Raw genomic sequence first — 27,808 nt, forward strand, 5'->3', positions numbered from 1 at the left:
TTATTCTGAGAAAAGGTACGTTCAAAAATCATGCATTAGTTCAAAACTAACCTTTTGGATCTACCATTTTATCAACAGCAAATAGGTCTTATGTCAAAGGTAACATTTAGAATTCATGCTATGTTTGAGTTGTTCAGTTGATTTCGTAAGTTTACGTACACTTAGGTTGCAGTCATTAAAACTAATTTTTCAACCACTCCCCAAATTTCTTGTTAACAAGCTATAGTTTTGGCAAGTCGGTTAGGACTTCTACTTTGTGCATGACACAAAGTAATTTTCCATTTACATTTACATTTTAGTCATTTAGCAGACGCTCTTATCCAGAGCGACTTACAAATTTTCCAACAATTGTTTACAGACAGATTATTTCACTTATAATTCACTGTATCACAATTCCAGTGGGTCAGAAGTTTACTTACACTAAGTTGACTGTGCCTTTAAACAGCTTGTAAAATTCCATAAAATGATGCCATGGCTTTAGAAGCTTCTGATAGGCTAATTGACATCATTTGAGTCAACTGAAGGTGTACCTGAGGATGTATTTCAAGGACTACCTTCAAACTCAGTGCCTCTTTGCTTGACATCATGGGAAAATCTAAAGAAATCAGCCAAGACTTCAGAAAAATAACCTCCACAACTCTGGTTCATCCTTGGGAGCAGTTTCCAAACGCCTGAATGTACCACGTTCATATGTACAAACTATAGTACGCAAGTATAAACACCATGGGACAACGCGCTCTGTCTCCTAGAGATTAATGTACTTTGGTGCGAAAAGTGCAAATCAAATCAATCCCAGAACAACAGCAAAGGACCTCGTGAAGATGCTGGAGGAAACAGGTACAAAAGTATATATAGCCACAGTAAAACGAGTCCTATATTGACATAACCTGAAAGCCGCTCTGCAAGGAAGAAGCCACTGCTCCAAAACCGGCATAAAAAAGACAGACTACGGTTTGCAACTGCACATGGGGACAAAAATCGTACTTTTTGTAGAAATGCCCTCTGGTCTGATGAAACAAAAATATAACTGTTTGGCATAATGACCCGCGTTATGTTTGGAGCAAAAAGGGGGAGGCTTGCAAGCAGAAGACAACCATCCCAACCGCAAAGCACGGGGGTGGCAGCATCATGTTGTGGGGGTGCTTTGCTGCAGGAGGGACTGGTGCACTTCACAAAATAGATGGCATCATGAGGGAGGAAAATGATGTGGATTTATTGAAGCAACATCTCAAGACAACAGTCAGGAAGATAAAGCTTGGTCGCAAATGGGTCTTCCAAATGGACAATGACCCCAAGCATACTTCCAAAGATGTGACAAAATGGCTTAAGGACAACAAAGTCAAGGTATTGGAGTGGCCATCACAAAGCCCTGACCTCAATCCTATAGAAAATGTGTGGACAGAACATAAAAAGTGTGTGCGAGCAAGGAGGCCTACAAACCTGACTCAGGTACACCAGCTCTGTCAGGAGGAATGGGCCAAAATTCACCCAACGTATTGTGGGAAGCTTGTGGAAAGCAACGCAAGCGTCCCACCCCTGGTACACCCTATCAACAGCAGGTGAAATATCAAGAGCGCCAAATTTGAAAACAATTAAATGTCATAATTCAAATTTCTCAAACATACAACTATCTTACACCCTTTGAAAGATAAACATCTCCTTAATCTAACCACGTTGTCCGATTTCAAAAAGGCTTTACGGCGAAAGCATAAAGTTAGATTATGTTAGGACAGTACATTGAAAATAGCTGTGTGTAATGTTTTCTCAATGCAAAGACAGGCGTCACCAAATGCAGAAAACCAGCTAAAATTATGCACTAACCATTGACAATCTTCATCAGATGACACTACTAGGACATTATGTTAGACAATACATGCATTTTTTGTTCTATCAAGTTCATATTTATATCCAAAAACAGCATTTTACAATGGCGTTGATGTTGAGAAAATAATTTTCCCTCCAATACTGCCAGTCAATCAGCACAACAAATTAAATAATTACTATTCGAAACCATTGGTAAAATATTATATTGTCATTCAAAGAATTATAGATTAACATCTCGTGAACGCAACCGCATTGCCAGATTTAAAAATAACTTTACTGGGAAATCACACTTTGCAATAAACGAGGTCCTGCGCTCAGAAAAAAAATGCTTGGCGATACAGACTAGGCGCCATGTTGGAGAGATCTAAAATCAAAAATACTATGTAAATATTCCCTTACCTTTGATTATCTTCATCAGAAGGCACTTCCAGGAATCACAGGTCCATATCAAATGTAGTTTTGTTTGAAAAATCTCATAAATTATGTCCAAAAAGCTCCGTGTTGTTAGCGCGTCCTGTAGGCTACTCAAAAACATGAACGTCACCCGCCGGACTTGTCTTCACCAAAGAGGGGGGAAAAAATATTTACGTTCGTTCAAACATGTCAAACGTTGTATAGCATAAATCATTAGGGCCATTTTCAATCAGAACTTCAATAATATTCATGGCGGACGATTGCATTCTCTTTTAAAACGTATTGGAACGAGAGTACCCAAACATGCACTCGCGCGCCAGAGTAGTATAGGCCAACCGCTTATGACCAACTTTCCAAGTCTCTTGTTCGGTCAGTTTTCACAGTAGAAGACTCAAACCACTTTGTAAAGACTGGTGACATCTAGTGGATGGCATAGGAAGTGCTCAATGATTAATAAGTCCCTGTGTGTTTCAATGGCATAGGCTTAAAAGTAATTCAACACATCAGATATACACTTCCTGTCAGAATTTGTCTCAGGGTTTTGACTGCCATATGAGTTCTGTTATACTTACAGACACCATTCAAACAGTTTTAGAAAATTAAGAGTGTTTTCTATCCAAATCTGTTAATAATATGCATATCCTAGCTTCTGAGTTGGTGTAGGAGGCAGTTAAAAATGGGCACATATTTTTTTCAAAATTCTCAATACTGCCCCCTAGCCCCAACAGGTTAAAGGCAGTGCTACCAAATACTAATTGAGTGTATGTAAACTTCTGACCCACTGGGAATGTGATGAAAGAAATAAAAGCTGAAATAAATCATTCTCTCTACTATTATTCTGACATCTGACATTCTTAAAATAAAGTTGTGATCCTAACTGATCCTAATTTTTACTGGGATTAAATGTCAGGAATTGTGAAAAACTGAGTTTAAATGTATTTGGCTAAAGTGTATGTAAACTTCCGACTTCAACTGTGTATTATTATCAGAGGTATTGTATGTTGTCCTTATCCTTGAAAGCAACCTGTGTGTCATTGCCCTACACTCTCAATTATGTCAAAGTTTGAATCCTGCTCTGAAGATTACATTGGAAAACCTTCCCTTGGGTACAGTTTATCTCCCATAAGTCTTCTTACAAGAGTACAAATAAGAAAACAGATCAAACGGGTACATAGACGTTGCCATTGGCGCAAAGCAAGGAACAGCATATAGAGGAAAAAAAAAAAAAAACATTTATTGCTATTGCAATTAGCGGGTAGAGCATGTTTGATCAGGGCTAGCAATTACGCTGTGTAATTGTGTTTACGGTCAGAATTGCTTGTTTATTTAGAGTAAGTTTAGTTTTTTTGTAATTTTTTTGTAAAATAATTTTATATGTAATCTAGCACTCAACTAGAAGCTGGTTTATAATATCTTTCTCAAATTAATTGAATTGTGTTATCGAATTAGGATGACAATCGATTTGATCAGCTGCAGATGTAGACCAATATAGCCTATAGGGCTCTACAACAATGTGCTAAAACAAAATAGTGGATTCATTGCTCAATAGGGAGGGGAGGCAATGCATCATCACTTACCCTCTGTATTTGAGTCCACCATTATGTAAAGTGCACACAGTCAACATGTATACACACACCATGGGTATCTATATCACCAGTGAATCCAGTATCCTACTCTATTCAATGCACAGGCACACAAAGGAATGAGTCTCTCTCTCTCTCCCTCTCTCTGCATTATTCCTTCTCCCTATGTCTCTCTCTATATTTGTCTGTGTGTGGCTTTCTCTCGTCCTCTCTCTCTCTCCCTTTGTCCTTGTCATCTCACAAGGAGACAGTGACAATGAGTGCTCTCGTCCTTGGGAGCTGAGACTTCACTATTGACTGGCATGATGAGCTGCTTGTTTCCTTGCTCCTTCCACACGATCTCCGTAATCCCTGTGTTTTAGCCGCCAACACGACACACGTCAGGAAAGCATGGGGGGATTCTGAGGGGGGTGTCTGACTGTCGACACTCATTATATCAGACCTTGGAGGAGGAAGAGGGAGCAGGAAGGAGCAGGGCGTGCCAAGACACACACACACACAAACACACACACAGTCTTGTATAACTAACACAATCCAGTCCCATTCAAAGTCCTATTTCCCTAACCTCTAATCCTGACCCTTACCCTAACCCTAACCCCAAAACCTAACCTTAACCCTAACCCTAGCTCTTAACCCTAACCCTAAAACGAACCCTAGTTCCTAACCCTAAACCTAATTCTAACCCTAACACTAATTCTAACCTTAACCCTAAACCCCCTAGAAATAGCATTTGACCTTGTGGGGACTAACAAAATGTCCCCAGTTGGTCAAATATTTGTTTGTTTACTATTCTAGTGGGGACTTATGGTATAGAAAAGTTAAACAAGTGAATAAATATAGTTAAACATATACACACTTCCAAACATGCACACACACGCACACACACTTTCAAATACACATATGTCATAAAAGTTGCAAAGATACATGCACAGTTGCACATATACACCCATGCACGCACAGTCACACACACAAACACACACACACGGATGCAAGAACACACACACATACACACACACACACTCTAAGATGAGGTCTGTCATGTATGCGCCACAGGCCCGGGGTGAGAGAACCTTTGTGGGCTCCAAAGGTTGCGTGGTAGTGTCTCCTTCCCCCCTCTCTCTCACCTGGCGTCAGAACATTTTGTGCGAGCGGAGAGCCCCCTACTGTTTTCTCTGTTTTCTCCTCGAGCGCCTTCCCTGACACCTCGGTGACATTTAAGCCAGTGAAGAGGGCAGAGGGTGATATCTGTCGTCTCTCTCCTCTCTCTCTCCTGCTTGGGAGACTTGTTCACTGTAGTGTCACCCTCTTATGTTATGGTTCCCCGCCATCTTTGTAAGGTAAAGACTGAAAAAGAAAAAAAAAGATTGACGATACACTGCACACTGTAGATGCAAAATACACTCTTAGGTCATCGACCTTAGTCATGCATAAAAACAAGACAAGCTTGAAGCAATATATAGAGAGTCTCAACACAACACACTCACATGCAGTGAACCTCTATATGAAAACACAAATAATTGATGTGGAATAACAAAGATATTCTATAAATATTGATGTTTTTGCCATATTTCCAAAGAGAATGACTGGTCTTACTGCAGTGGAATGCACCATCCTGTTACTGTACTGTACTGTGTGTGTGATGCAATGTTATCTTTATTATGTATAATGTTGATTGATGTATTATTGAAACGTGCCATCGCATGTCTCCTTTCAATATTTGTGCAAAGATACTGTACATTGTGTTGATGCAAAGAGGGCCACATAAGGAAGAAAATGTGTTTGTGACAGAGTTTGTGCATTTCAAATGCATTGTTTATTCCATTTCCTATGAAACTATATACATTTGATGACGGGATCCTCCAGTACTGAGCTTTGGAGAAGTATAGTGGCGTCAGGAACTGAATTCTAACTGCCTGTGTGTGTGTGTGTGCCTGTGTGTGTGCGCGCCTGTGTGTGCCTGTGTGTGTGTGCCTGGATCCTCATGCCTGTGTGTGTCTTCCCTTTCCCTCTCCAGGAGGCGGTGAAAGACAACCACAAGAAGAGGGAGATGGAGGAGAAGATCAAGAGAGCCAGACTGGCCAAGGAGAAAGCAGAGCGCGAGAAACAGGAGCGCCAGCAAAAGAAGAAGCAGCTGATTGACATGAACAAAGGTACGCCACTTCTTCTGTCACTTCTAGAGCGAGAGAGAGAGTTTGAGAGTGTGTGCGAGAGAGAGACTGTGTGTGTGTGTGTGTGTGTGTGTGTGTGTGTGTGTGTGTGTGTGTGTGTGTGTGTGTGTGTTGAGGGGGGGTTCTGTGTGTATGGGTGGGAGGCTGTGTGGGTGTGTGTATGTGTGTTTGAGAGTGTCTGAGAGAGAGGTGTGTTGAGGGGTGCATAGCTTGAGTAAGGGATGCAGCACTGAATGGTACTTCACACTGAGCTGAACTCTGCAGGGGGGAGGAGAGGCATCTTTATCACTGAGAAGAAATCACACACTTTGCACACTCAGATCTACAAAAAAAACACCCTAATGTTAGCATGTGTTTTATCCTGTCTCTTTTTAATAGCATCCATATTCATATGTTTTGTTCAATATTCATATATGTATTATTGATATCGTTCTGATGATGATTGCTAATAATGATACAACGGGTGGTTCTAATCCTGAATGCTGATTGGTTAACACCGCATTCCAGCCGGTGTCTATTCCACGAGTTACCACCGGCTAAAGCTGTGACTTTGAAATGCCTATTTACTCTGTTCCATCTGACTACACAATCCACTGTCTCATCAGCTCAGCCAGACAATTTTATAAACTTGATCTCCACTACAAAAGCATCTAGACATTATCTGACATTTCTTTTAGACTAACATTTAGTTTTCAACAGCAGAGTTTCTTATAAACATCGCTGTCTCTCCATGACATTTGCAACATTATTTCAATATTCAAATTCGATCTCCAGCCAGTCGTTTCTCAGCCAGCATTTCTCAGCCAGTCGAAAACATGAATCAGCTGGCATCATTTTTATGGATATATACAAAGAAAAGGTAAAAAGGAAACGAAGTGCAGCTAGTTTGCAGTCTTTCCAACTTCAGTTTGAAGTGATTGTGTCCTGACGAGATAGTACATTTTCTATGCCAGGCGAAATCACGCCTCGTTAGCTCATTGTTATGGATGTATCCAAATAAATGTCACTAGAAAAACAGCTTAAACAAATGCCAATGCAGCTACTGTTGTTATTCTGGCTGCACTGTTTGACGTGACTGTAATTTAGTTGTAGTTGGCTAGCTAGAACGAACGACTGGGTTGCATCCATAGATACAGAACAAAAAGACTGAACGACTGGGTTGCATCCATCGATACAGAACAAAAAGACTGAACGACTGGGTTGCATCCATAGATACAGAACAAAAAGACTGAACGACTGGGTCGTGTCTCTGGCAACCAAACCGATAGAACCCTAGATTTGTGTGGGAACTATATCTTGTAGAACGATGAAATAGTATGAATAATAACTGTTTTAATGAAAATATGTCAATCATTATTTGAATATGTTGGTAACCCGTTATATAAAAGTGATAATGCCGAGAAGCCGGTGTTTGGAGGATATATTGGCACGGGTGTTGTTCGAGACGAACCGAGCCAATATCCTCAAAACTTCAAACAATGTATTAATACTATCTAATAGTAGTCATAGGAGTAGGCTAATAGTCACAGTAGTATTACTACGGTGTTAGACTTTGTCGTACAGAAGAGTATATATTCAAATAGCAACTTAAAAGTAATATATTTGAACCCAGGTGCTGTATGAGTAGTACTATTAGAAGACAGTACTTATAGTTGTCCTCCATAGTAGTTGTAGTCAGTATAGTAGCAGTAGTAGCAATAGAAATAGTGACAGTGACAACAAAGACTAGCAGTTCCATTGTGAATCCCTATTATGACCCTGTGTTCGTCACTGTGTTGGCTGTTGGGTGTAGCCCAGCTCAGCTCTGTGGGGTGACGAGCAGAGAGCAGGCTGTCGGCCTCCAGTGTCATGGTGGATGTAGGTCACATGTAAAGACGGGATATCAGGTCCGCTGGCTTTGTAGAGCAGACAGTTAATAGGGCTGGCACATCACACAGAATCACACAGACCTTTTTTGCTATTAAAACATTTAAAGGTGCAAAAGGCAGAAGTCGCTCTGACATTTCCTGGTTGCTAAAATTCGAATAGTTGTCTAATTTCAGTGTATGTGATGAAACAAGCATTGCAGAGAATCATTGCACCATGTTAACCACTGTGAAATACTGTATCTTCACAATAACCAAAAATATTGTTTTTTAGCTGTTTGAAGCTGGTGTACAAAACTGAAAGTAAAAGATGCAAAAACTAAACTTAAGAATGCTAAGCATGGAAATAGCGCACATAGCACAGATAGCCCTTCTTCGACTTGCTTTCAATGAGAATGACAGATTTATAACTCACATTTCTTTGTGCATTTAGTCAGGTCGCCCAAAAAGTCACATATTGCAGCAGTAACAACCCTGGATGACTAAAATGGAGTTGCAATTATTATTCCGACTTTTTTAACCATAGACGTGCAAGAGAAATGAGAGGGAAATAATTGTAAAAATGTTCATAACATTAAAACTTAATTTATTACAGTTAACAGTAAGTTTTAGAGAGATTTGTAGGAAATTATTTTTCCCAACTTCCTGGTTTCGATTTAGACATTTCATTATCGTTTTGAACGACTGCCTTTATCTTTCTCATAAACAAAGTAATGGTGGTGAAAACGCTATTGATTATTTCAGACAGCACAGTTATTCAGACATGGCAAAATAGCAATAGAGATCCGTGAATCTCAGTTCCCTATTACTGAGATGACATTGAGACAGGCAGAATGTTGTGCCTAGAGGCCTCTGGGGGGCTGGGAACCAGTCAGTGTGGTCTTTTTTGTTATTTTCTGACAAACACACTGGGATTTTTTACAATCCACCAGTTTCAAATGTCACAGCTAGCCGAGGACCTTTCTGTAGCTCTGCCGCATTCAGCAATGTGACAAGCCGCTCCAAGTCACTCTCCATCACACACTGCTGCTGTAACTCTCTGTGAGATAATTGATGCATGCAAGTATTTCAAACGGTGACCTCTTTGAAAGCTTCACTTTTAATAATCCAGAATCGCTGTCTTCTGAAGATGCCTTGGAAGCCTGTCTCTCTCTCTACTCTCTCTTTCTCTTGCTCTCTCACTTTCATTCCCTTTCTCTCTGTCTCTCTCTCTGTGTGTTCCTCTCGGTTTCTCTTGGTCTTCCTCCCACCATCCCTCTCCCTATCCCTCCCCCTCTATTTCTAAGCAGATAGAGGGAAACAGGTGTGATATTAAAGATTTCTGCCAGAGCAGATTTTGATATCTGTTTCAGTTGGAAGACATCATAATACGTTGGGGAATTAAGAAAACATGACAAGGACACGGACAGGTAGCCTGGAGCCTAGGAGATAGCATGGATACTCTGCCATCCCCGTTACCCAGACTCCTGGTCTCTCTCGACTTAGTGTCTGATCATCCAGACGTTGTAATTCTGAATTCCGAGCCTTTCATGTTTCAAGGACGATGATACCTAGCAGCTTTATATCGTAGGCGGTTGGTGGTTCTGAAACCAATAAGCCAATATGATTAAATCAAAGTCGACTCGTCCCTCTTAGATCGTTTTTTCTGACACATTCTGTACCCTAACTAGGTCCTTTTTGTGAAGAACTGGAAGGGGAATGACAGTTGGATGATTTTTTTCTCTTATCCTGTCTAAATGGGCCTGCGAATGGTGAACTTGCTGTAATTCAGCTTAAAAGGGGGTACAATGTTAGGTTTTCTATTTAGTGCTCTGTTCAGAACACAGATGTCAGTCCATCTAGTATTTTTCCATTGTATTCATTATTATTTTATTCTACCCTGCTAGATAGTATCAGCCTTCCTCTCCTACAGATGACAGCTTCGGGTGTGAGAGGCTCCTCGATAGCCTCACTATACACACTAATCACCATTAGACATCAACAGTTTGCTGGAGTTAGTGAGTTGGATGCCTTAAAACATTTTCATAGAAAGATAAGGAAGTATATGGTTTCAGAGTAAGCTAATATTTTATTATTCAATACGCTTTATCAATCATATCCAACCTTTTTCAGCATTAATGTTGCATGAGTGGGCCAGTTATGGAGCTAAAATGTTATCTGTTTCAGGAAAATAGTCGTGTGTCTCGGGTCACTACTTTACAAGAGAGCCGTTTGAACTTTAACTTTTTTTAATGAAAATGCGGTACGTAAACTTTTTTTAAATCAAAATGCGTTTTTGGGCTAGCTAGCTAACATTACATATACGATCTTATTATTTGTATCTCAGAGACATTTTCTTGGCTAGTTATAGCCTAATGTTAGCTAGCTAACATTGAACCTGGTTGGTTAGCTACCTGCAGATTCATGCAGGGTAGTAACGTCATGAGTTGGGATTATGGTTTAGCTAGCTAGCTAGCTAGCTACATATCTTAACAAAAGACTCCACTATGCAAGTAACCATTTTGGGTGTGTTTGTAAATTCAGTCTGACCATCTACTTCGATTTCGGTGCCAGAGCGCAGAATAACTGATGCATTTACGAATGCTCAACACCCGTTGAATATGGCCGGTGTCAGTAAACGTCGGCAAAATAGCGTAATGAAATTGTTGCCAGCAGCACAGTTACAGTCACCAACGCTCTGGATAAGATGAAAACAGCCTAACCACCTCTGCTAGGGCGAGTAAAATGGTCAGAGTTTGGGTGGGGGCTAAAGCTTAAGAAGATGTGAATGATTCTGAATGGGTATAGACAAAGAAGTGCTCTCCAGTAGGTACCAAAAGATTCGAAGGCAATTTTCTCAATAGTGAGGTTACAAGTTTGTCAACTTTCAAAGCATAATTACTTTCCCATTGTTCCTCAAATGCAGTGTATGATATACAATTGTGTAGCTCTGTGTCTCTGCTTTTATCCAATGTAAAAAACACAATTTCAAATTTTGCTACATAAGACCCAATCAAGGCGGTCGGTCAAAAATAGATCTCTCGGCTTGATGTAACATACATTTTCTTGGAAATTCATGCAAAGACCAACTGAAGGCAATAAACAACTTCTCTGGTACAAAACGGCCTATGTGGCATCAATATTAGTCAGACAAATGTATTTGAGTGTCTGAATTGACTACAAAGTGTAAATAGGATAATGTTTGTCATCAAGTCAGTCTCATCCAAAAAGAAGATTTGCGAGATAATTAGGGTAAAAAATTGAAATGGAATGAAGGGTAACGTAACAGTTTTCCATGAGTTGCCCATAACCTGCATCACCCAAGTAATCAATTCAGAGCGCAGCTGCACGTGAACCAATCGGAATTCCCATGGTCAATTTGGTTTGACATTCAATATCCCTATAGGGCTAGTTATGGACCATCAGTAAATGTACATGAGACAATATTTTAAAGTATCAGTAGCTCCAAATTTCAATGACTTAACCTCTATCCAACTATAAATTGTAGAAATTCATATACAAATATTAAAAGCATTTAATGAGACTACTGTCCCATTTACATCGTCTAATTTATTGATGGTCCCTAACTAGCCCTAGAGGCTGGTTATCCAAAGTTAAACCAACTTTGCCAGCTAATTTACCAGCAATTTGCCAGCAACTTTGAAGCTAATTGGCAAAAGAAGTTGGCTAGCTTGCTAGCTAGTCTAGACTACTTCCAGACACAAGAGACATCCATATCAAAGCACGCCTTCAAGACCCAAATCTTGTTCTCAGTTGCATTTCCTAATGAGGAGAATTGAAACTGAGGCTAAATCTGGAAGTTCAGCCCCCATTTCATTCAAAACTAGGCTCCCCTATCCCAGAATATATATATATTTATGGTTACAATGCTTGCTTCAATATAATAAATTTATAACAAATGTACACTATCATCACCTTCGGTGTATCCAAATATCTTCTCACAGTCAGCTGGGACAAAACGTATGTCCAATATTTTCCTGGAATGACATTCAGGTAACAACCAAAATAAAGGAAACACCAACATATAGTGTCTTAACTGGGTGTTGGGCTAACCTGAGCCACCAGAACAGCTTCAGTGCTCCTAGATTCGACAAGTGTCTGGAACTATTGGAGGGATGCACTATTTTTCCATGAGAAATTCCATAATTTAGTGTTTTGTTGGTGGTGGTGGAAAATGCTGTCTCAGGCTCTGCTCCAAAATCTCCCATAAGTGTTCAGTTGGGTTGAGATCTAGTGAATGAGACACACACACACATACCCTATGCTCCTTTGAGATCCCTCTTTCAAAGACAATGATATATCTTATTCTAGCCATGGTAGCTAGAATATTGGGAAACTGGGCATTTTTATACATGACCCTAAGCATGATGGAATGTTAATTGCTTAATTAACTCTGGAACAACACCTGTGTGCAAGCACCTGCTCTCAATAGACGTATCCCTCATTTACTCAAGTGTTTCCTTTATTTTGTTAGTTACCTGTGCATTTAAGTGTGACTTTTCTACATATTTTCTTCTATGGTTTCATGCATTAATTCATTCCAACGTGTGAGGTCTATTTGATGGATCATACTATGGTGTTTAATGCAATTTCAAGGGGCTATTTTGGTAAAGAGATAGATTTTAAGTCATTTAGCAAATTGATAACTAATCCTCTTCACATGCAAATGATTAACAATGAAATGCATATTTAATGAGGATTTCATTCATTTAGCTTTAAGAGGATGGCATTGGGAGGTGGTGATCGGGTGGGGGGAGGGGAGGGGCTGATGGACAAATGCTTTTAGGAAATGGCACACAAAAAAGTCCCCTCCATTGCCCAGGAGTGAAACTTGAGAATGTGCTCTTTTCAGTCAGCGAGTACTTCCTTGAACGCCTGTTATTGATGCCCTTGACAAGGGTCGGGCTAAATCAGTTTTCGTTGTGAAGAATTGGAAATACTAATATGGGAAATTGCTTATGAAATCATTACGTACTTCTCTCCATTTGTTTTAATTTTCCCTAAGTGGATTACCATATTCTCTTGGACTGACCAGATGTTCAGTATTAACCCAAATTGCTTTACCTCAGCTACAAGTGAACAGGCGAGCCAACGCTGCTGTAAAATACAGCCTAAATCCACCCTAATCCTTCCGTCTCTAATGAGATATTTCATCCCAACAGGGTATTTATTATGCTTGCAGATATGAAACAATGTCACAGAGAGTGTGTAGACAGCCTGTAGAGGGAGAGGGAGGGAGGGATAACTATAGGAAAGACTGGACTTGACATTCTAATGGGGGAAAACATCCTTTATTTACAAGTTGATGTCATTGATGTTTCAGCCATCAGAGGGAGAAGGGGGGGTGGACAAGTGAGCACTGGTGCCACCCATGCCCGGCTGACATCAGACAGGGTCAGTGCCCAGGTCTCAGCCAGTGTCCCTGCCCGAACGTGGACAGCGTCCCGACAGTCAAATCCACTTAGGTCTGAATGGGGCCTGAAAGCACGTATTACGCTGTTTTGAGCACAATTTGGAACAATTCAACAAGTTAAAAAGTCCTTTGAACATTTCTTATAGTAATAAACCAGGTAAGTTAGAACAACACGGTAAATACAACGTCAAGTCAAATGTATTTAAAGTGCATTTTACATGAATCACAACACACTCTATCATTAAAAAGGATTCATTGAAATAATTACTAACTTAATTTGATGTTTTCTTTCACCTGTTTGGTTTGGTCTGTTTTTTAGAGCCTATATAGTATTATGACAAGGGGCATTGATAGCTTTATTGTTGGTAAATAGATAATCAGTACATAATTGTATGAGGTGAATTATTGAATTTAAGATTCTGGCCTGAAAAGCTGTCTGGTTGCAACTTGCTACGATAACAATGGCTGTGCATTGTGTCCTGTATTACATTGACCCATTTGTGCCTGGCTGCCTAACGCACAGTAATTGTTCATCTGTTTACCTGTTGTAATACTTGTATTCTTTATGGAATATTTGTAAATTACAAACTATTCCAGCCATCTTATAAAGTACTCGTATAGTTGGAGGCTCACAGATGCTTTTTTCCTAATTCACTTTTACCTGCATGTGATCATTCTTCACAGTGCGAATTAAAATCTACAGATCCAATCCATTTTTTCCAGCAGCTTGCAGGCACTGATAGAATTCAGTTTCATACAATTCTCTGCTATGGGGGAATATTATCAACAATCGAGACGGAGGCTTTGGTCTTTAGCTAAGTTGGTGTAGGCTATTCACTGATATCAATGTTTACTGTGTGAAAACTCAAGTTATGTCGAATCAAACCACTCTAATTCAGAGTTCAAAATAAAATGAACGACTGCTCGCCTTGAAATAAAAGCACACCATTTCATTAAAATGAGTCTATTACTAAAAACAAGGTAGCAATCTTCCTAATCTCTCTAACTGGTGCGGACACAGCCTTAACATATTGTCATGGACTAAATAGGTGAGAAAATACGGAGGTCTTTTCACAGGTTATCCATAAAGCCGATTATATAATTAGCTTTTCATTTGTCTTGTGCCTTTTATTATTAAAAGGCACTCTTCAAGAGTGACTGAGTGCAACCGTTTAAAAAGCATCCATTTTGCTGATGATCTACTACGCTTGCTCAGTTCACCAGGCCTATTAGAATAAGGTTGGCATGCCTCCGTGGCTTTCAGAGAGAGAACAACTGAATGTTGACAATGATGCCCTCTAACACCTATCCAGCTTTTCAACTTGAAAAGACTACATATCTCATTGAAAAACGAAGGATAAAACTAGTGGGTGTCACGCTTTTCACACAAAGTACACGCTACAGAAAACGGGTATTACAATAGAAGGGTATGGAAAAGACAGCAAAGAACCACCAGTGGCTTTGGTAGGCATTTTTATAAATGTATACATCCTGTTTATCCACATTTTACTATACAGTAGTGTAGCTCATCCATGTCATTCTCAATCTCTATACCTAGCTAACAAGGTCAGGCTTGTGGCATCTTAAATGCAGATTGTGCATATATGCCAGTCTCCATCAGCAATGTGTGCGCATGGCATGCCATGCTCGGGGGAGCCTGAGATGTTTTTGCCGTTGCCGGGGCCGACGGTAACTGGAGTGACAGGGGCAGTATGAAGGGGACGTAGATTGATGGTGGTGTTTGACAGTGACAGCCAGCACACATTAGGGCCGGAGAGAGCGTACCTGTGTGTGTGGGGGAGGTGTGTGTATGCGCCCGTGCGTGTGTTTACATGCATGGGGACTTTGCCAGGCAGGTGATTATAGAGAGGCGATGACAGGAGCCTGACGCTGAGAAAAGGTTGTGTCCTCGTGGTCGCACAATGTCCCCATAATGTCCTTCTCTGTATAAAAGGGTAGGGGACAACATTGTCACAGGATGATCTTAGAGATATAGTATATATTACAGCTGGAAGATGAGACCTATGGGGAAAATGAGTGTTTTTGCAGAGACTGTGGTTTTGTTCCAATAGAATTCCACTCAGAATGCGTACCCAATACATTGATTCACACTACTGTAAGCAGTAGGCTAGTGTGCATATTGGAACAGACATCATAGTATTCCTTTAGCTTAGCTTTTAAATTAGTCTAATATTAGTGGGATAATATTGATCTTCATGTTGGAAACAGACACTGATGAGTAAGGACAGATTCATCGACGGGATTAGGATGTTTGGTGTCGGGCCCTGACATTCCCGCTCCTGCATATTTATTCCATTAGCTAATTTTCTTTTTAGATTATCATGACGGCTAGTGTGTGTGTGTGTGTGTGTGTGTGTGTGTGTTATTCCTCATTGGCGATGTGTGTAGAAAGGATCCTCGGCCACCACATCTGCATACGACGGCCACTGCTTACCTGTCACTTTTGCATGTGTTATTTACGCCGGCTGTCAGCATGGCAGCGTCCTCTTTTAAATAACACTACGTTACATTTCAATGCTGCAGGGATCCGGGGCACAGGCGCTGGTAGGAAACAAACCAAACGAGCGCTCGGGAAAATTCTTCCTGCACGTGGTGGATGGCATTGACTGCATCCCAAATGGCACCCTATTCCCCCATAGGGCTCTGGTCAAAAATAGTGCACTGTATAGGGAGTAGAGTTACATTTAGGGTGTAGCCATTGTGAATTTTAGATTCCTGTCATTACCTTGGAAGGTGCAATACGGGCATTGGGCTTCATCGGGTTTATCTGCTGTAGTCCATCAACTCTAATAAATAATGCCATATTAGATTGCGTTCGTATCATCTTGGAGGATCTGACTGTGCCCCAAGGCGCTGATGGACTGTGTGTGTGTGTGTGTGTGTGTGTGTGTGTGTGTGTGTGTGTGTGTGTGTGTGTGTGTGTGTGTGTGTGTGTGTGTGTGTGTGTGTGTGTGTGTGTGTGTTTCTGCGTCCCAAATGGCACCCTATTCTCTAAATAGGGAATAGAGTGTAATTGGGACGCACACCATCTGTCTGTGTCTGTCTGTATTTCTGTCTTTTAAGGTGATACAATAAGCCAGTCCCTTGTCCAGCGTTTCCCAAACTCTGGACCCCAGGGCTGCATGTTTAGTTTTTTGCCTTAACACTACATAACTGATTCAAATGATGAAAGCTTGATGATTATTTGAATCAGTTGAGTAATGCTATGGCAAAAATCTAAATGTGCACTCCTTGGGGTCCTGAGGACCGAGTTTGGGAAACCCTGCCCTTGTCCATTTCCTACTCAGACATTGTTTTCAATGCATTTTTATCATTTTTCTGACAATGTGCCATCCACGTTGTGAAGATCTTGGAAACCCTTTGATTATTCAACGATAATTGTTTCATCGCCAATTATTGTTACCCCAGGAAACTATCTCTTATTCTCCTCTCAGGGAGTTTTTTATGTCGGCGTCTGTTGTATCAAATAGTATTTTTAAATTTAAAAAAGGTGGTCTATGTGTGGAGAGAGAGGCCTAACTAGGAGTGGTACTTGAAGTGTCTAATCACTTTAAATCTGTTTGACATAATTTGGTCTGGTTTTCCCTCAGGTCAGGAAGGCAGATCTAAATGAGAAGATACAATACATCAATGTGTGTGTCTATGATTCCTTGTCGGTGACATTTTCCTTCCAATCCTCCTTCCTCGCCTAAACGTATGAAGCCGCCTCCCTTAGGAAGAAAAAAAGTTGAATCTCATTAAGTTGAATCTCATTCAATCATTACATTTCCTCATGCAGTCATGGGTGGTCTGCCCGATGTCTCCCAGATCAATTCAAGAGACTTCACGATCTGGACGTCTGGAGTCACTTTACAGTCAATCAAACATAATTATACTCACTACAAAGCCCATCCAAATTGCATTGTCAAATCTGTTTACCCGCCACCAAGACGGCTGGCTGCAAAAACGGGATTGGGAGTCAGAGAAGATGATACCTCATCTGGGCGAAATGGAAGGCAGAGGATGTTAAGTGTGCCACTTTGAGAGAGACTGAGGACAGGGAGATGTGTTCTGGATGGATGGCAGACTGGTATGGAAGTTGTACAGATTTCATATGCTTGAGAGTCCCCCTGTCTCGCAAACTTCCCTAGACCACTGGACCTCTTAGCACTGCTCACACTGTCGTCCTCGTCTACTGTGAGCTAGTGGATGCAGGAACTATAATGATATAATATGCCCTAGCCTTTTGGGGACCCTAAGCGAGATTTGGTTGGGGGGCCCCTGACCTCTCAGAAAAAGATTTTAGTGGCCATCTTTTCACGACGAAGATACATTTTTTGTTTGTTTTAAAGTTAATTTCCTGCAATCCTACACATTTTACAATCAGGTGTAGAGAAAATGTTGCAGTTTTAAAACAAGTTTTAATTGGCTCATTCATTAATTGGCTTCCAATTGACTCATTCATCTCCTCTCCTCTGTAACTCCTCTGTAACTATTACCATACTATACTATGGTAAAATAAGGGTTAAATAAATAAAATAATTTTTCTGCAATTCAAAAACATCTATGGGCCGGAGAAAAAAATTGGCAATTTCATGCAATTATTCTCATTTTGCAATGGGGCAAAGAGAACAAAAATGCAGTTTTACAGCAAATGCCACTCAATTCTACCCATTTTGCCATGGGGAAGGTGGAGCAACATTTTTGCTGTTTGAAAGCGAATTTTCTGCAATTCTACACATTTTGCCATCACTCATATTCGAGTGAGTTTTTACATTTTTAGCAGACAAACAATGACAAACAAAATCAATGGGTGACCCCTGGATGTCAGGGCCCCTGGGCACGTGCCGTGCGTGCCTGGTCGGTATTCATGATTACTACAAGTTTAGATAGTTGGATAGACTAACTACCAATCCATTTATTTATTTTTTGACATGGCTAATTGAACGAATGTCCTTGACTTACATAAGAGAAAAACTGCTGACACACAACCAAATTTCAAAATTGCACCTGGTGTATTCTACTATTCTTACTTGCAATATTAAGTTGAGACCCAAACTGAGTTCCTAAAAAAAAAAATAATACGACCAAAAAAATGAAGTTGATTATGCCGGCGCTGATAATATGGTCATATAGCGTTCATCTTTATTCAAAGCAGCTTACTGAACAGAACTGCTGACATTGGCAGAGACACATATATCCAGTTAAAGTTGCCTATGCAGGAATTTAACCCACAGCCCTGGTTTGGCCAGCACAATACTCTAACCCACTGATCCATTGGAACTACTCAACTACTGTATGTAGCCCTCGCCGTGTACGGCCTTACTTGGCTCAGTGACATGGTGACTCCATGTGGTCCTCCTAAAGTGTGTCAACTCTACCTCTGTCAATTAGCCAGTCAGGCTGGCTGCCTTGTCTAGGCTGGAGCTACCCTTGTGGACTAGCATGCTGGGTCATGTTCATTAGGCACCAAACAGAAAAAAAACAGACTGAAGCAGGCAGGCACCAGCTGGCCTTGCCCAAAAGGAAATGTTTTAAAACATTTTCTATATTGTGCCCTAATGAATATTACTCCTTGTAAAGAGAGTTAGAGGCGGTAGTAGTAGTAGAAGTAGTAGGTGTCTGTCTTCTTTGTTACATGTAGCTTTACTCTTTCACTCCCACCCGAGCCTCACATGTGGCCTCGCTGCTGCTACTGCCTACTAATCCAGATGGAGAGGGTTTACTTTTGTTTTTGTTTATTCACTTATTCATGCATCCAGCTATTCGGGGCATCACTGGGGCTTTCATCTCCATGACACAAACGCAAATCGCCACGGTGGCTAATCCACTTTCATCTCTTTCTCTCGCCATCACTGTCTCTTTCTCATCCTTCTCTCTTTGGTTCTGTGATAAGGGGCCAGAACAGAGTGACAGGAGCGACCGGGGTCTTACTTTCATCTTTGTAGCACACCACCCTCTTCATCTTGTGTCAAAACCAGTAGAGACCTCACTGGGGCCCTCATCCTCATGTTGTGTCTACCCATCCCTGGTCTTTGTCCTGACCCACTCCACCCTCCTCCCCGGGCGCCCGACCCTTTGGCGCCATCCCGGGGCTTGCCAGCCTTGCACTCCTATTCCCCTCGGACCAGGGGGGATGTGGGAGCATCCATAATTCTATTACGGAGGACATGAGTGGGTTTGCACATTAAGCTGTTACAGTCAAACAGTATCTGCTTGTGGATCCATCTTCCTCATTAGGCAGAAGAGCCCCCCCACCACCCCTCCACTCGAGAGGGTCCTATATTTTCTGCTGAAACGTAGCACAAAAAGACACAGAACAGGAAGCTAAAATGTCATCTTACCCCAGGACACTTCACTTGACTATCCCATGAAAAGAAATAGAAGAGGGAGCACTCAGATCTCTGCTATGGTCTTATTTGAGGGATAAACAAACCTTTCAGCTAAAGTTTTGGTGTTCCTCGGTTTGGCCCTATAGCGTGAATCAGTCATCTGTGTATGTGTGGTGGAAAGCTAGGCGAGAGTAGAGAGGAGAGAGGGGTGTGGCTTGTGTCTGTCCTCCCTCCCCTCCCTCCATGGCAGTGATGTCTGACTGTTTGGCTCTATAGCTGACTGTCTGGCTAGCTGATTGGCTGGCTGGATGGTGTCTTTGGAGCCACAGGGACTGGGGGAAGGAATGACAGCTCAGTCAAAGAGAGAGAGAGGAGAGAGAGAGAGACTCGGACTCATTCCTTTGTGTGCCTGTGCATTGAATAGAGTAGGATACTGGATTCACTGGTGATATAGATACCCATGGTGTGTGTATACATGAGACAACAGAAGAGAAGAGAGACACTAAGAGAGAGAGGGAGAGGTGCCGCCTGTACACCTGGCCATAGTGCAAGCTTCCCTCCCTCCACACAAAGGCTTTGTTCACAGCTAATGCACCAGGTTAATTGCACAGATGACTCTGTGCAGCCCATCAGATGAGCTAAAATGTGTTTAAAAACAATTCCCGGGAAGAAAATAAATATTCTTCTACTTCTTGTTTTCCATCAAGAGAGAGAAAGAGGGGAGAGAGAGAAAAAGAAAGTGGGAGAAGAGCAAGGGAGAGGGCGAATGAGAGAGAGAGAGAGAGAGAGAAGATAGGGAGCGCATCTCCAGTAGGAGCAGCAGCATTCTCCCTTCAGAGTGGTCTCAGCACATCAAGCACAGGGCTGCAAGCACTTATTAGAGCTCATTACAGTGCAAATGAGAGTAAGGGATCTGTCACTGGGAAAGCTGGAGCAGGCGAGGCTGGAGACGGCAGCGACACACAACACAGAATACAGACACGCACGCACGCACACACACACAGGTGATACAGAGAGAGACAGACGAACACAGGCAAATCATAGAGACACACAAGCAATACATAAACACGCAAATAGAGACAGACACACAGACGACGCAAAAAAAAACACAAACACACAATGCACATTTTCCCCCTTCCCACTGATGGAGTTCACTTATTTGTCTTTACACACTCTTATCGGTTTAACTAGGAGATTACCAGTGTGTTCGCTAACACCACGCTGTGGCTGGTAATAATGACGTAAACACTAACCTCATGTTATTATCCTTGTCATTATTTCATTTTATTGTATGACATATAATTATTATTGATATATGTTGATTTAGCATTAGTGATGTTTGCCGCTGCAATGGCTACCAATATAAATCTTGTTATTTATTGCAGAATATGGGCCCTGGTCAAAAGTAGTGCACTAAATAGGGAATAGGGTGCCATTTCGCACCCTATTTGTATTATGTACCGCTACTCAGACCAGACAGAAACGCTCTGCTTAAATTCTGCTTGTTTTCGTCAGTTTTGGTCCCTTCCCTCCAGAGCTGTCGGCGACTGTATGCGAGCCATCAGAAATGTAGTTCTCCATCGATCCCTCTGTATTTCTTCCCCCCAACATGGAGGGAGATGACAGATAGCAAATTGAATTTATGAACAGCCTGTGTTGACACTGCTGCATAATGATAAGAATGCCATCCCTTTGGTGTTTAAGAAGGAAAGCATGGCGACGAATACAGATTGAAACCAAAGTGCGTCCGTTTTTCTTCGGAGGATGAAGTCTGCGTCTCAATTGGCACCATATTCCTTATATGGTGGTTTTTAAAAAAAACATTTTTTTTTTAATCAAGTCTCCATAGGTGGGGAATAGGTTGCCATTTGGGATTCAGAGGAAGTTAACAGATTTTTGTCATGCATCCACATGCAAATCCTTGTATTTATTTTACCTGACGATGTGTATTGGTACACAGTAAAATCTTATATTTGTATTTAATAGAAGTATACTGACAGTAAATGAAGTAGTATAGAGCTACACTGTGGAGGTTTGTGATGATATGTTACAGTGCCTTGCAAAAGTATTCATCCCCCTTGGCGTTTTTCCTATTTTGTTGCATTACAACCTGTAATTTAAATGTATTTTTATTTGGATTTCATGTAATGGACTTACACAAAATAGTCCAAATTGGTGAAGTGGAATGAAAAAAAGTAACTTCTTTCAAAAAATTAGAAATAAGAAAAAACGGAAAAGTGGTGTGTGCATATGTATTCACCCCCTTTGCTATGAAGCCCCTAAATAAGATCTGGTGCAACCAATTACCTTCAGAAGTCACATAATAAGTTGAATAAAGTCCACCTACGTGGAATCTAAGTGTCACATGATCTGTCACATGATCTCAGTATATCTACACCTGTTCTGAAAGGCCACAGAGTCTGCCACAGAGTACCACTAAGGCCACAGAGTACCACTAAGCAAGCGGCACCATGAAGACCAAGGAGCTCTCCAAACAGGTCAGGGACAAAGTTGTGGAGAAGTACAGATCAGGGTTGAGTTATAAAAAAAATATCAGAAACTTTGAACATCCTACAGAGCACCATTAAATCCATTATTAAAACATTGAAAGACTATGGGACCACAACAAACCTGCCAAGGGAGTGCTGCCCAACAAAACTCATGGACCAGGCAAGGAGGGCATTAATCAGAGAGGCAACAAAGAGACAAAAGATAACCCTGAAGAATCTGCAAAGCTCGACAGCGGAGTTTGGAGTATCTGTCCATAGGACCACTTTAAGCCATACACTCCACAGAGCTGGGCTTTACAGAAGAGTGGCCAGCGAAAAGACATTGCTTAAAGAACAAAATAAGCAAACACGTTTGGTGTTTGCCAAAAGGTATGTGGGAGACTCCCAAAACATATGGAAGAAGGTACTCTGTTCAGATGAGACTAAAATTGAGCTTTTTGGCCATCAAGGAAAACGCTATGTCTGGCGCAAACCCAACACCTCTCATCACCCCGAGAACACCATGTTTTTCAGGGACTGGAAACTGGTCAGAATTGAAGGATGGCGCTAAATACAGGGAAATTCTTGAGGAAAACCTGTTTCAGTCTTCCAGAGATTTGAGACTGGGACGGAGGTTCACCTTCCAGCAGGATAATGACCCTAAGCATACTGCTAATGCAACACTCGAGTGGTTTAAGGGGAAACATTTAAATGTATTGCAGTGGCCTAGTCAAAGCCCAGACCTCAATCCAATTGAGAATCTGTGGTATGACTTAAAGATTGCTGTACACCAACTTGAAGGAGCTGGAGCAGCTTTGCCTTGAAGAATGGGCAAAAATTCCAGTGGCTAGATGTGCCAAGCTTATAGAGACATACCCCAAGATACTTGCAGCTGCAATTGCTGTACACCCCTACAAAGTATTGACTTTGGGGGTGTGAATAGTTATGCATTCTTTAGATTTCTTTTTTTTCACAATAAAACATATTGATTACTTTCGCAAGCCACTGTAGCTATTAGAGGGGTCTGTCTGGCTCTCTAGTTCATCCTCTCGCTGAACTGGCCCAGAGCAGTCTTGGCTATAGGTCACACTGCATGGCTGACACCAGTCTGTGCTGGAGCACACACACACATAACACGTACATATGCACGCCACGCAAGCACACACACCCCACATAGGCACAAAGACACATGCACACTCACACAACACACACACACACACTCAATTGTGTGAATTGAATTTTCCACTGTGTAAGCATCAGAACGCCCTCTCCCTCTACACAGGCAGCGTTTTAACAACCGCCTTACATCACTGCAATGGGAGACTCTCCCCTGATCAAGACACATAAGGTAGATGGGACTATTAAACAGTGCATTAGACCCGGGGCCTGTCACGTCACGTCTCCCCTGTCTCCAGCTGAATGGCTTCGGACGGGGTGGGGGGAATCCCCAAAGAACAGAGTGTATGTCCCAAACGGCACCCTATTGCCTATATAATTAACTACTTTTGATTATAGCCATATAGGCCCTTTTTAAAAGTAGTGCCCTATATAAGGAATAGGTTGCCATTTAAGACATAGCCAGAGTCACTTCAGCGGCTAATGCAGGCAGAGGACGGCTGTGGATGAAAGCCTCCACTGATCACCATTGAAACATATTATTTCTGTGGCTTACACAGGGGAGCTAAGTGCTCTTTACCAAGATTTAGTGTGGAGCCGGTCAATACCGGGCCGCTCCATCATTGTTCCGTCGATGACACCGGGCTCTGCCTTTGGAAAACATTCCAACCGCCAAACAGCTTAGTACATCCATGGCCCCACTGTGCTACCACAGGAGGGGAAGAGGAGAGGGAGTTTTGGGATAGGCCACTGTCTCTGTCTCTACACATATTAGCACAGTGTGTGCAGTGCATTGCAGTGCATACAGCACAGTACAGCACATGGCTCAGACGGAAGGATTCAGAGAAGACGAAGGATTTGGTCCTATATCTGGGTCATCTATCTTTACCCCCATACTAATGAGTCAGTGGGCCCTCTGTTCATCATTGTGGTCCAGAACAGACACTATTTTAAATTGGGATCATTAAGGTGACTACGCCATCCGTCGTTTGCATACATGGCTGAACTAACATGTGGGTAATGTTTACGGCGAGAGGGGCCGGGGCTTCTTATTTCGCTTCTGGGCATCATGGCAGAGAAGAAACGTTTGTGTCAGCCAGAGTCTGAGGATGGACTTTCAGCAGCACTTTCAGTGAGCATTGATCAATCTTTTGTTTTTCCATTGCGACGTTGTTGGGCGAATTTAATTTAGGAACCGAAGAAGTTGACACTGGGACATAATTAATTTGAGGAAATGCCTCATATTCCACCATTACCATAGAGAAGCTAGACGCACAGTATTATTTTTGTTGGCTTATCCAAGCAACACAACCTCCCAACGATAAATGATTTACAGAAAAAAAGATGTACCCAAGAATAGAAACACATCTTATGTTAATTAGCGACAAACAAACGCTTTATTTGCGCTAATTTCTTTTCTTGATTTGCTCATCTCATTCCCTCTTCCTGAGGCCCTTCCCAAGGGCTATTTTGAAAACCAAAGTGTATGATCTCTCTTTCTATGTGCTTTGTTTAAAAGCCGCCTAGATTAAATCAAGCTTAATTAGACCATCTTGAAACAGAACAAAGCAAAGTCCAAGTAGCTAGTGCTTATCTTCAAATTGGCTCGGCTACACTTTGATAGCCTTGCTAATTGGTTTAAAGCGGGACATGCATTTCACCTGCTTTGCCCTGTATAAACAAGATTGCCAATCTGTATCTAACAGCTATGACACTGAGAACCGCACCGGCTCCCACTTTGTTCATGTTTTTCCGTATCTAGGCGAACCAGGACCTCGACATGAATGCAACGTGTTAAGTCCGGGCAGGTAAACATTTATCTACTGCACCTTGGCTCCTGGAAAACTTTTAGACAGCGCTTGCTTCAGTTTCCTTCTTCTCAGGGACCTAGACATCACACGGGGCCCCTGACAACTTTGATCAATTTGTCCTAGTTCTCGCTTAACTGTAGCCCAATTCATCATCTGTAATGACCAAGGCTTGGGAGCTAGGCTGGGTAGACTGAGTTCAAGACGGAGGATCGCAGACACAAAGAAGCAAAATGACTAAAATGGGAAACATGCTCCCCGGTGACCTGCCAGCGCTCCATTAACAATGTCCTATTGGACCCGACGTTCCACCACAGCCGGCCAGACCTCAGCTCTAATGCCGGAAGCTCATAGCTCAAAGATGAGGCCCCGGCTTCTGAGAATCTCTTAACATCTCCAACTGTGTCCAAACGCTTCTCCTCAACACACTAAATAAAATGTTTAAACAGAAATGTAAATAAAAAGCTCATGCATTTTCGATTATTTGAGAATGATGTCTAAATCCCCACAGCAAACTTCTCTTGATCTGACACATAGCCCACTTAGAAGACGACTGTTGTTTTCCGTGTTCTTGTTCTAGCTCCGCCTCTCTGATTTTGAGCTGTTAAAACCCAGGGCAAATATATTCTGCCGTTTTTTGAATTAGCGAGTCTCATCGATTGCACGGCAGAGAATTACAGAAAAGCTAACCTTTTTGCAGGAGGGTCTGTCTTGAGAATAAGTGATACCCCGCTCGCAGGAAATGTTCTTTCCAAAATGGGTTAAGATGGGCTAAAACCGAAGAAATCGACAAAACTCTTCCCAGCAGTGTAGCACCTCATGAAGCCATTGTACCTGTCTTCCCTCCCTCCCCTCATTCCTTCCTCTGTCCCTGGGTATCAGGTGCCACCTGGGCCCTGGGGATCTTACCAAATGTAACAGTAAGCCCTGGAGCCCGGGCTGCTGGCTCTCTCTCTCTGTCTCTGTAATGTATTTACTAGGGTTCACTATCACATGTTTTAATTAGGGGGTAACAAGGCCCCGGCTCTCTGACAGATTTGCTAACTTCACACATCATGATTAGTTTCCCTCTCCCCAACAATGTACAGTACCTGGCTGTGTGCGTGTGTGCGTGTATGTCTTATATCCCTGGGAGAAGATGGAAGGGGAGGAGAAATACAAGTAAAGTGTCACCATAGGGAAAGGAAGGGAAGAAGAGGGGAGGCTTGAGGACGGGGTAGACCACAGTGAAGTAGGCCTGTGTGTATAGCTGTAGTGCATCTGGAGGAGTAGGTCGTTGAGAGGACTAGTGGAGCGGGGCAAGGCACAGGGTCGTAAAACTCCTTCTGACTGCTCCGGGCCTCTGACATTTCATACCGTATGCAAGCATGTAAATGCACGTGCAGGCACACACAAACACTTACGCATTCAAATACATGCATTGTGGATCCAAAATTTGCATGGATACTGGCTCCCAATTACTTATCCAAACCAATAGGAGAGAGAAGTCTGGCTTGACGAGTCGTACATGTGTGTGCGTGTGTGTGTATTTTAGTGTATGTGTGATTTTATTTTCAGTGTGGGTGTATATCCTCTAACCATATTCTCTGTCTGTCCTGTCCTACAGAGGGAGGAGAGAACGAGACAGGTGTGATGGACAGCTTAATGGAAGCCCTGCAATCCGGAGCGGCGTTCCGCGACCGCCGAAAACGAACCCCGCGCAACGGTAAGGTCCCCCCCACCTCTGGCGAGGTTACTTCCTCCCTCGCTGGCGACCATCTGTGTCCTGCACGGACACAGAGTAACTGCCATACCTCTTTAAACGTTATGTATAACCTGATTCCATCAACACACTCAGTCTCATCCATTGTCCTTCATATGAAAGGAGTGTTGCGGGACCAAGTCGGTATATGCCAAGGGCGGACACATGTCTGTACGCTCATGTTCTTCTGTGTGTGTGTGTGTGGGGGTGGGGCCTTCCCCTCCCCAACACACACACACACTCACTACACACACACACGTGTGCTATCCCCGTGCACTTCATTACACATTCATTGTCACATTGTCATTCATAAGGTGCTGATTACAATAGAAATGGGATGCGAGTGGGGGCTATGGGCTAGAAGTGAGTTAACCTCTTGGGGCTAGGTGGGACGCTAGCGTGCCACCTGTGGTGCACTCCATCAACAGCAGGTGCATTTCAAGAGCGGCAAATTTGAATCCAAATAAATGTCAAAATTAAAATTTTTCAAAAATACAACTATTTTACACCATTTAAAAGATAAACATCTCCTTAATCTAACCACGTTTTACGATTTTAAAAAGGTTTTACGGCGAAAGCATAAATTTAGAGTATGTTAGGACAGTACATTTACAAGAGTTGTGTGTAATGTTTTGTCAAGTCAAAGACAGGGTCACCAAAACCATAAAACCAGCTAAAATGATGCACTAACCTTTTACAATCTCCATCAGATGACACTCCTAGGACATTATGTTAGACAATGCATGCATTTTTAGTTCTATCAAGTTCATATTTATATCCAAAAACAGCGTTTTACTATGGCATTGATGTTGAGGAAATCGTTTCCCTCCAATAACCGGCAGTCAAGTCAGCGTAACAAATTAAATAATTAAAATTAGAAAACATTGGTAAAATATTATATTGTCATTTAAAGAATTATAGATTTACATCTCTTGAACGCAATCAACTTGCCAGATTTAAAAATAACCTTACTGGGAAATCACACTTTGCAATAATCTGAGCACTGCGCCCAGAAAATACGCGTTGCGATACAGACTAGACGTCATGTTGGGGAG

General features: G+C 41.9%; 1 protein-coding gene across 5 annotated transcripts in view; it reads left to right on the forward strand.

Annotated features, from left to right (window-relative positions):
* Positions 1 to 27,808, forward strand: part of LOC106611507 (protein diaphanous homolog 2) — a 687,763-nt gene that overhangs the window by 602,670 nt on the left and 57,285 nt on the right. For all 5 annotated transcript variants that reach the window (XM_014211777.2, XM_014211776.2, XM_014211774.2 and 2 more), the window contains 2 exons: positions 5,836 to 5,971; positions 26,619 to 26,717. In XM_014211777.2, the coding sequence (XP_014067252.1) occupies positions 5,836 to 5,971; positions 26,619 to 26,717 (235 nt within the window). The remainder of the gene's footprint in view (positions 1 to 5,835; positions 5,972 to 26,618; positions 26,718 to 27,808) is intronic.

Source organism: Salmo salar, chromosome ssa09 (genome assembly GCF_905237065.1).
Source record: "Salmo salar chromosome ssa09, Ssal_v3.1, whole genome shotgun sequence".
In the NCBI taxonomy this organism is placed as follows: Eukaryota; Metazoa; Chordata; class Actinopteri; order Salmoniformes; family Salmonidae; genus Salmo; species Salmo salar.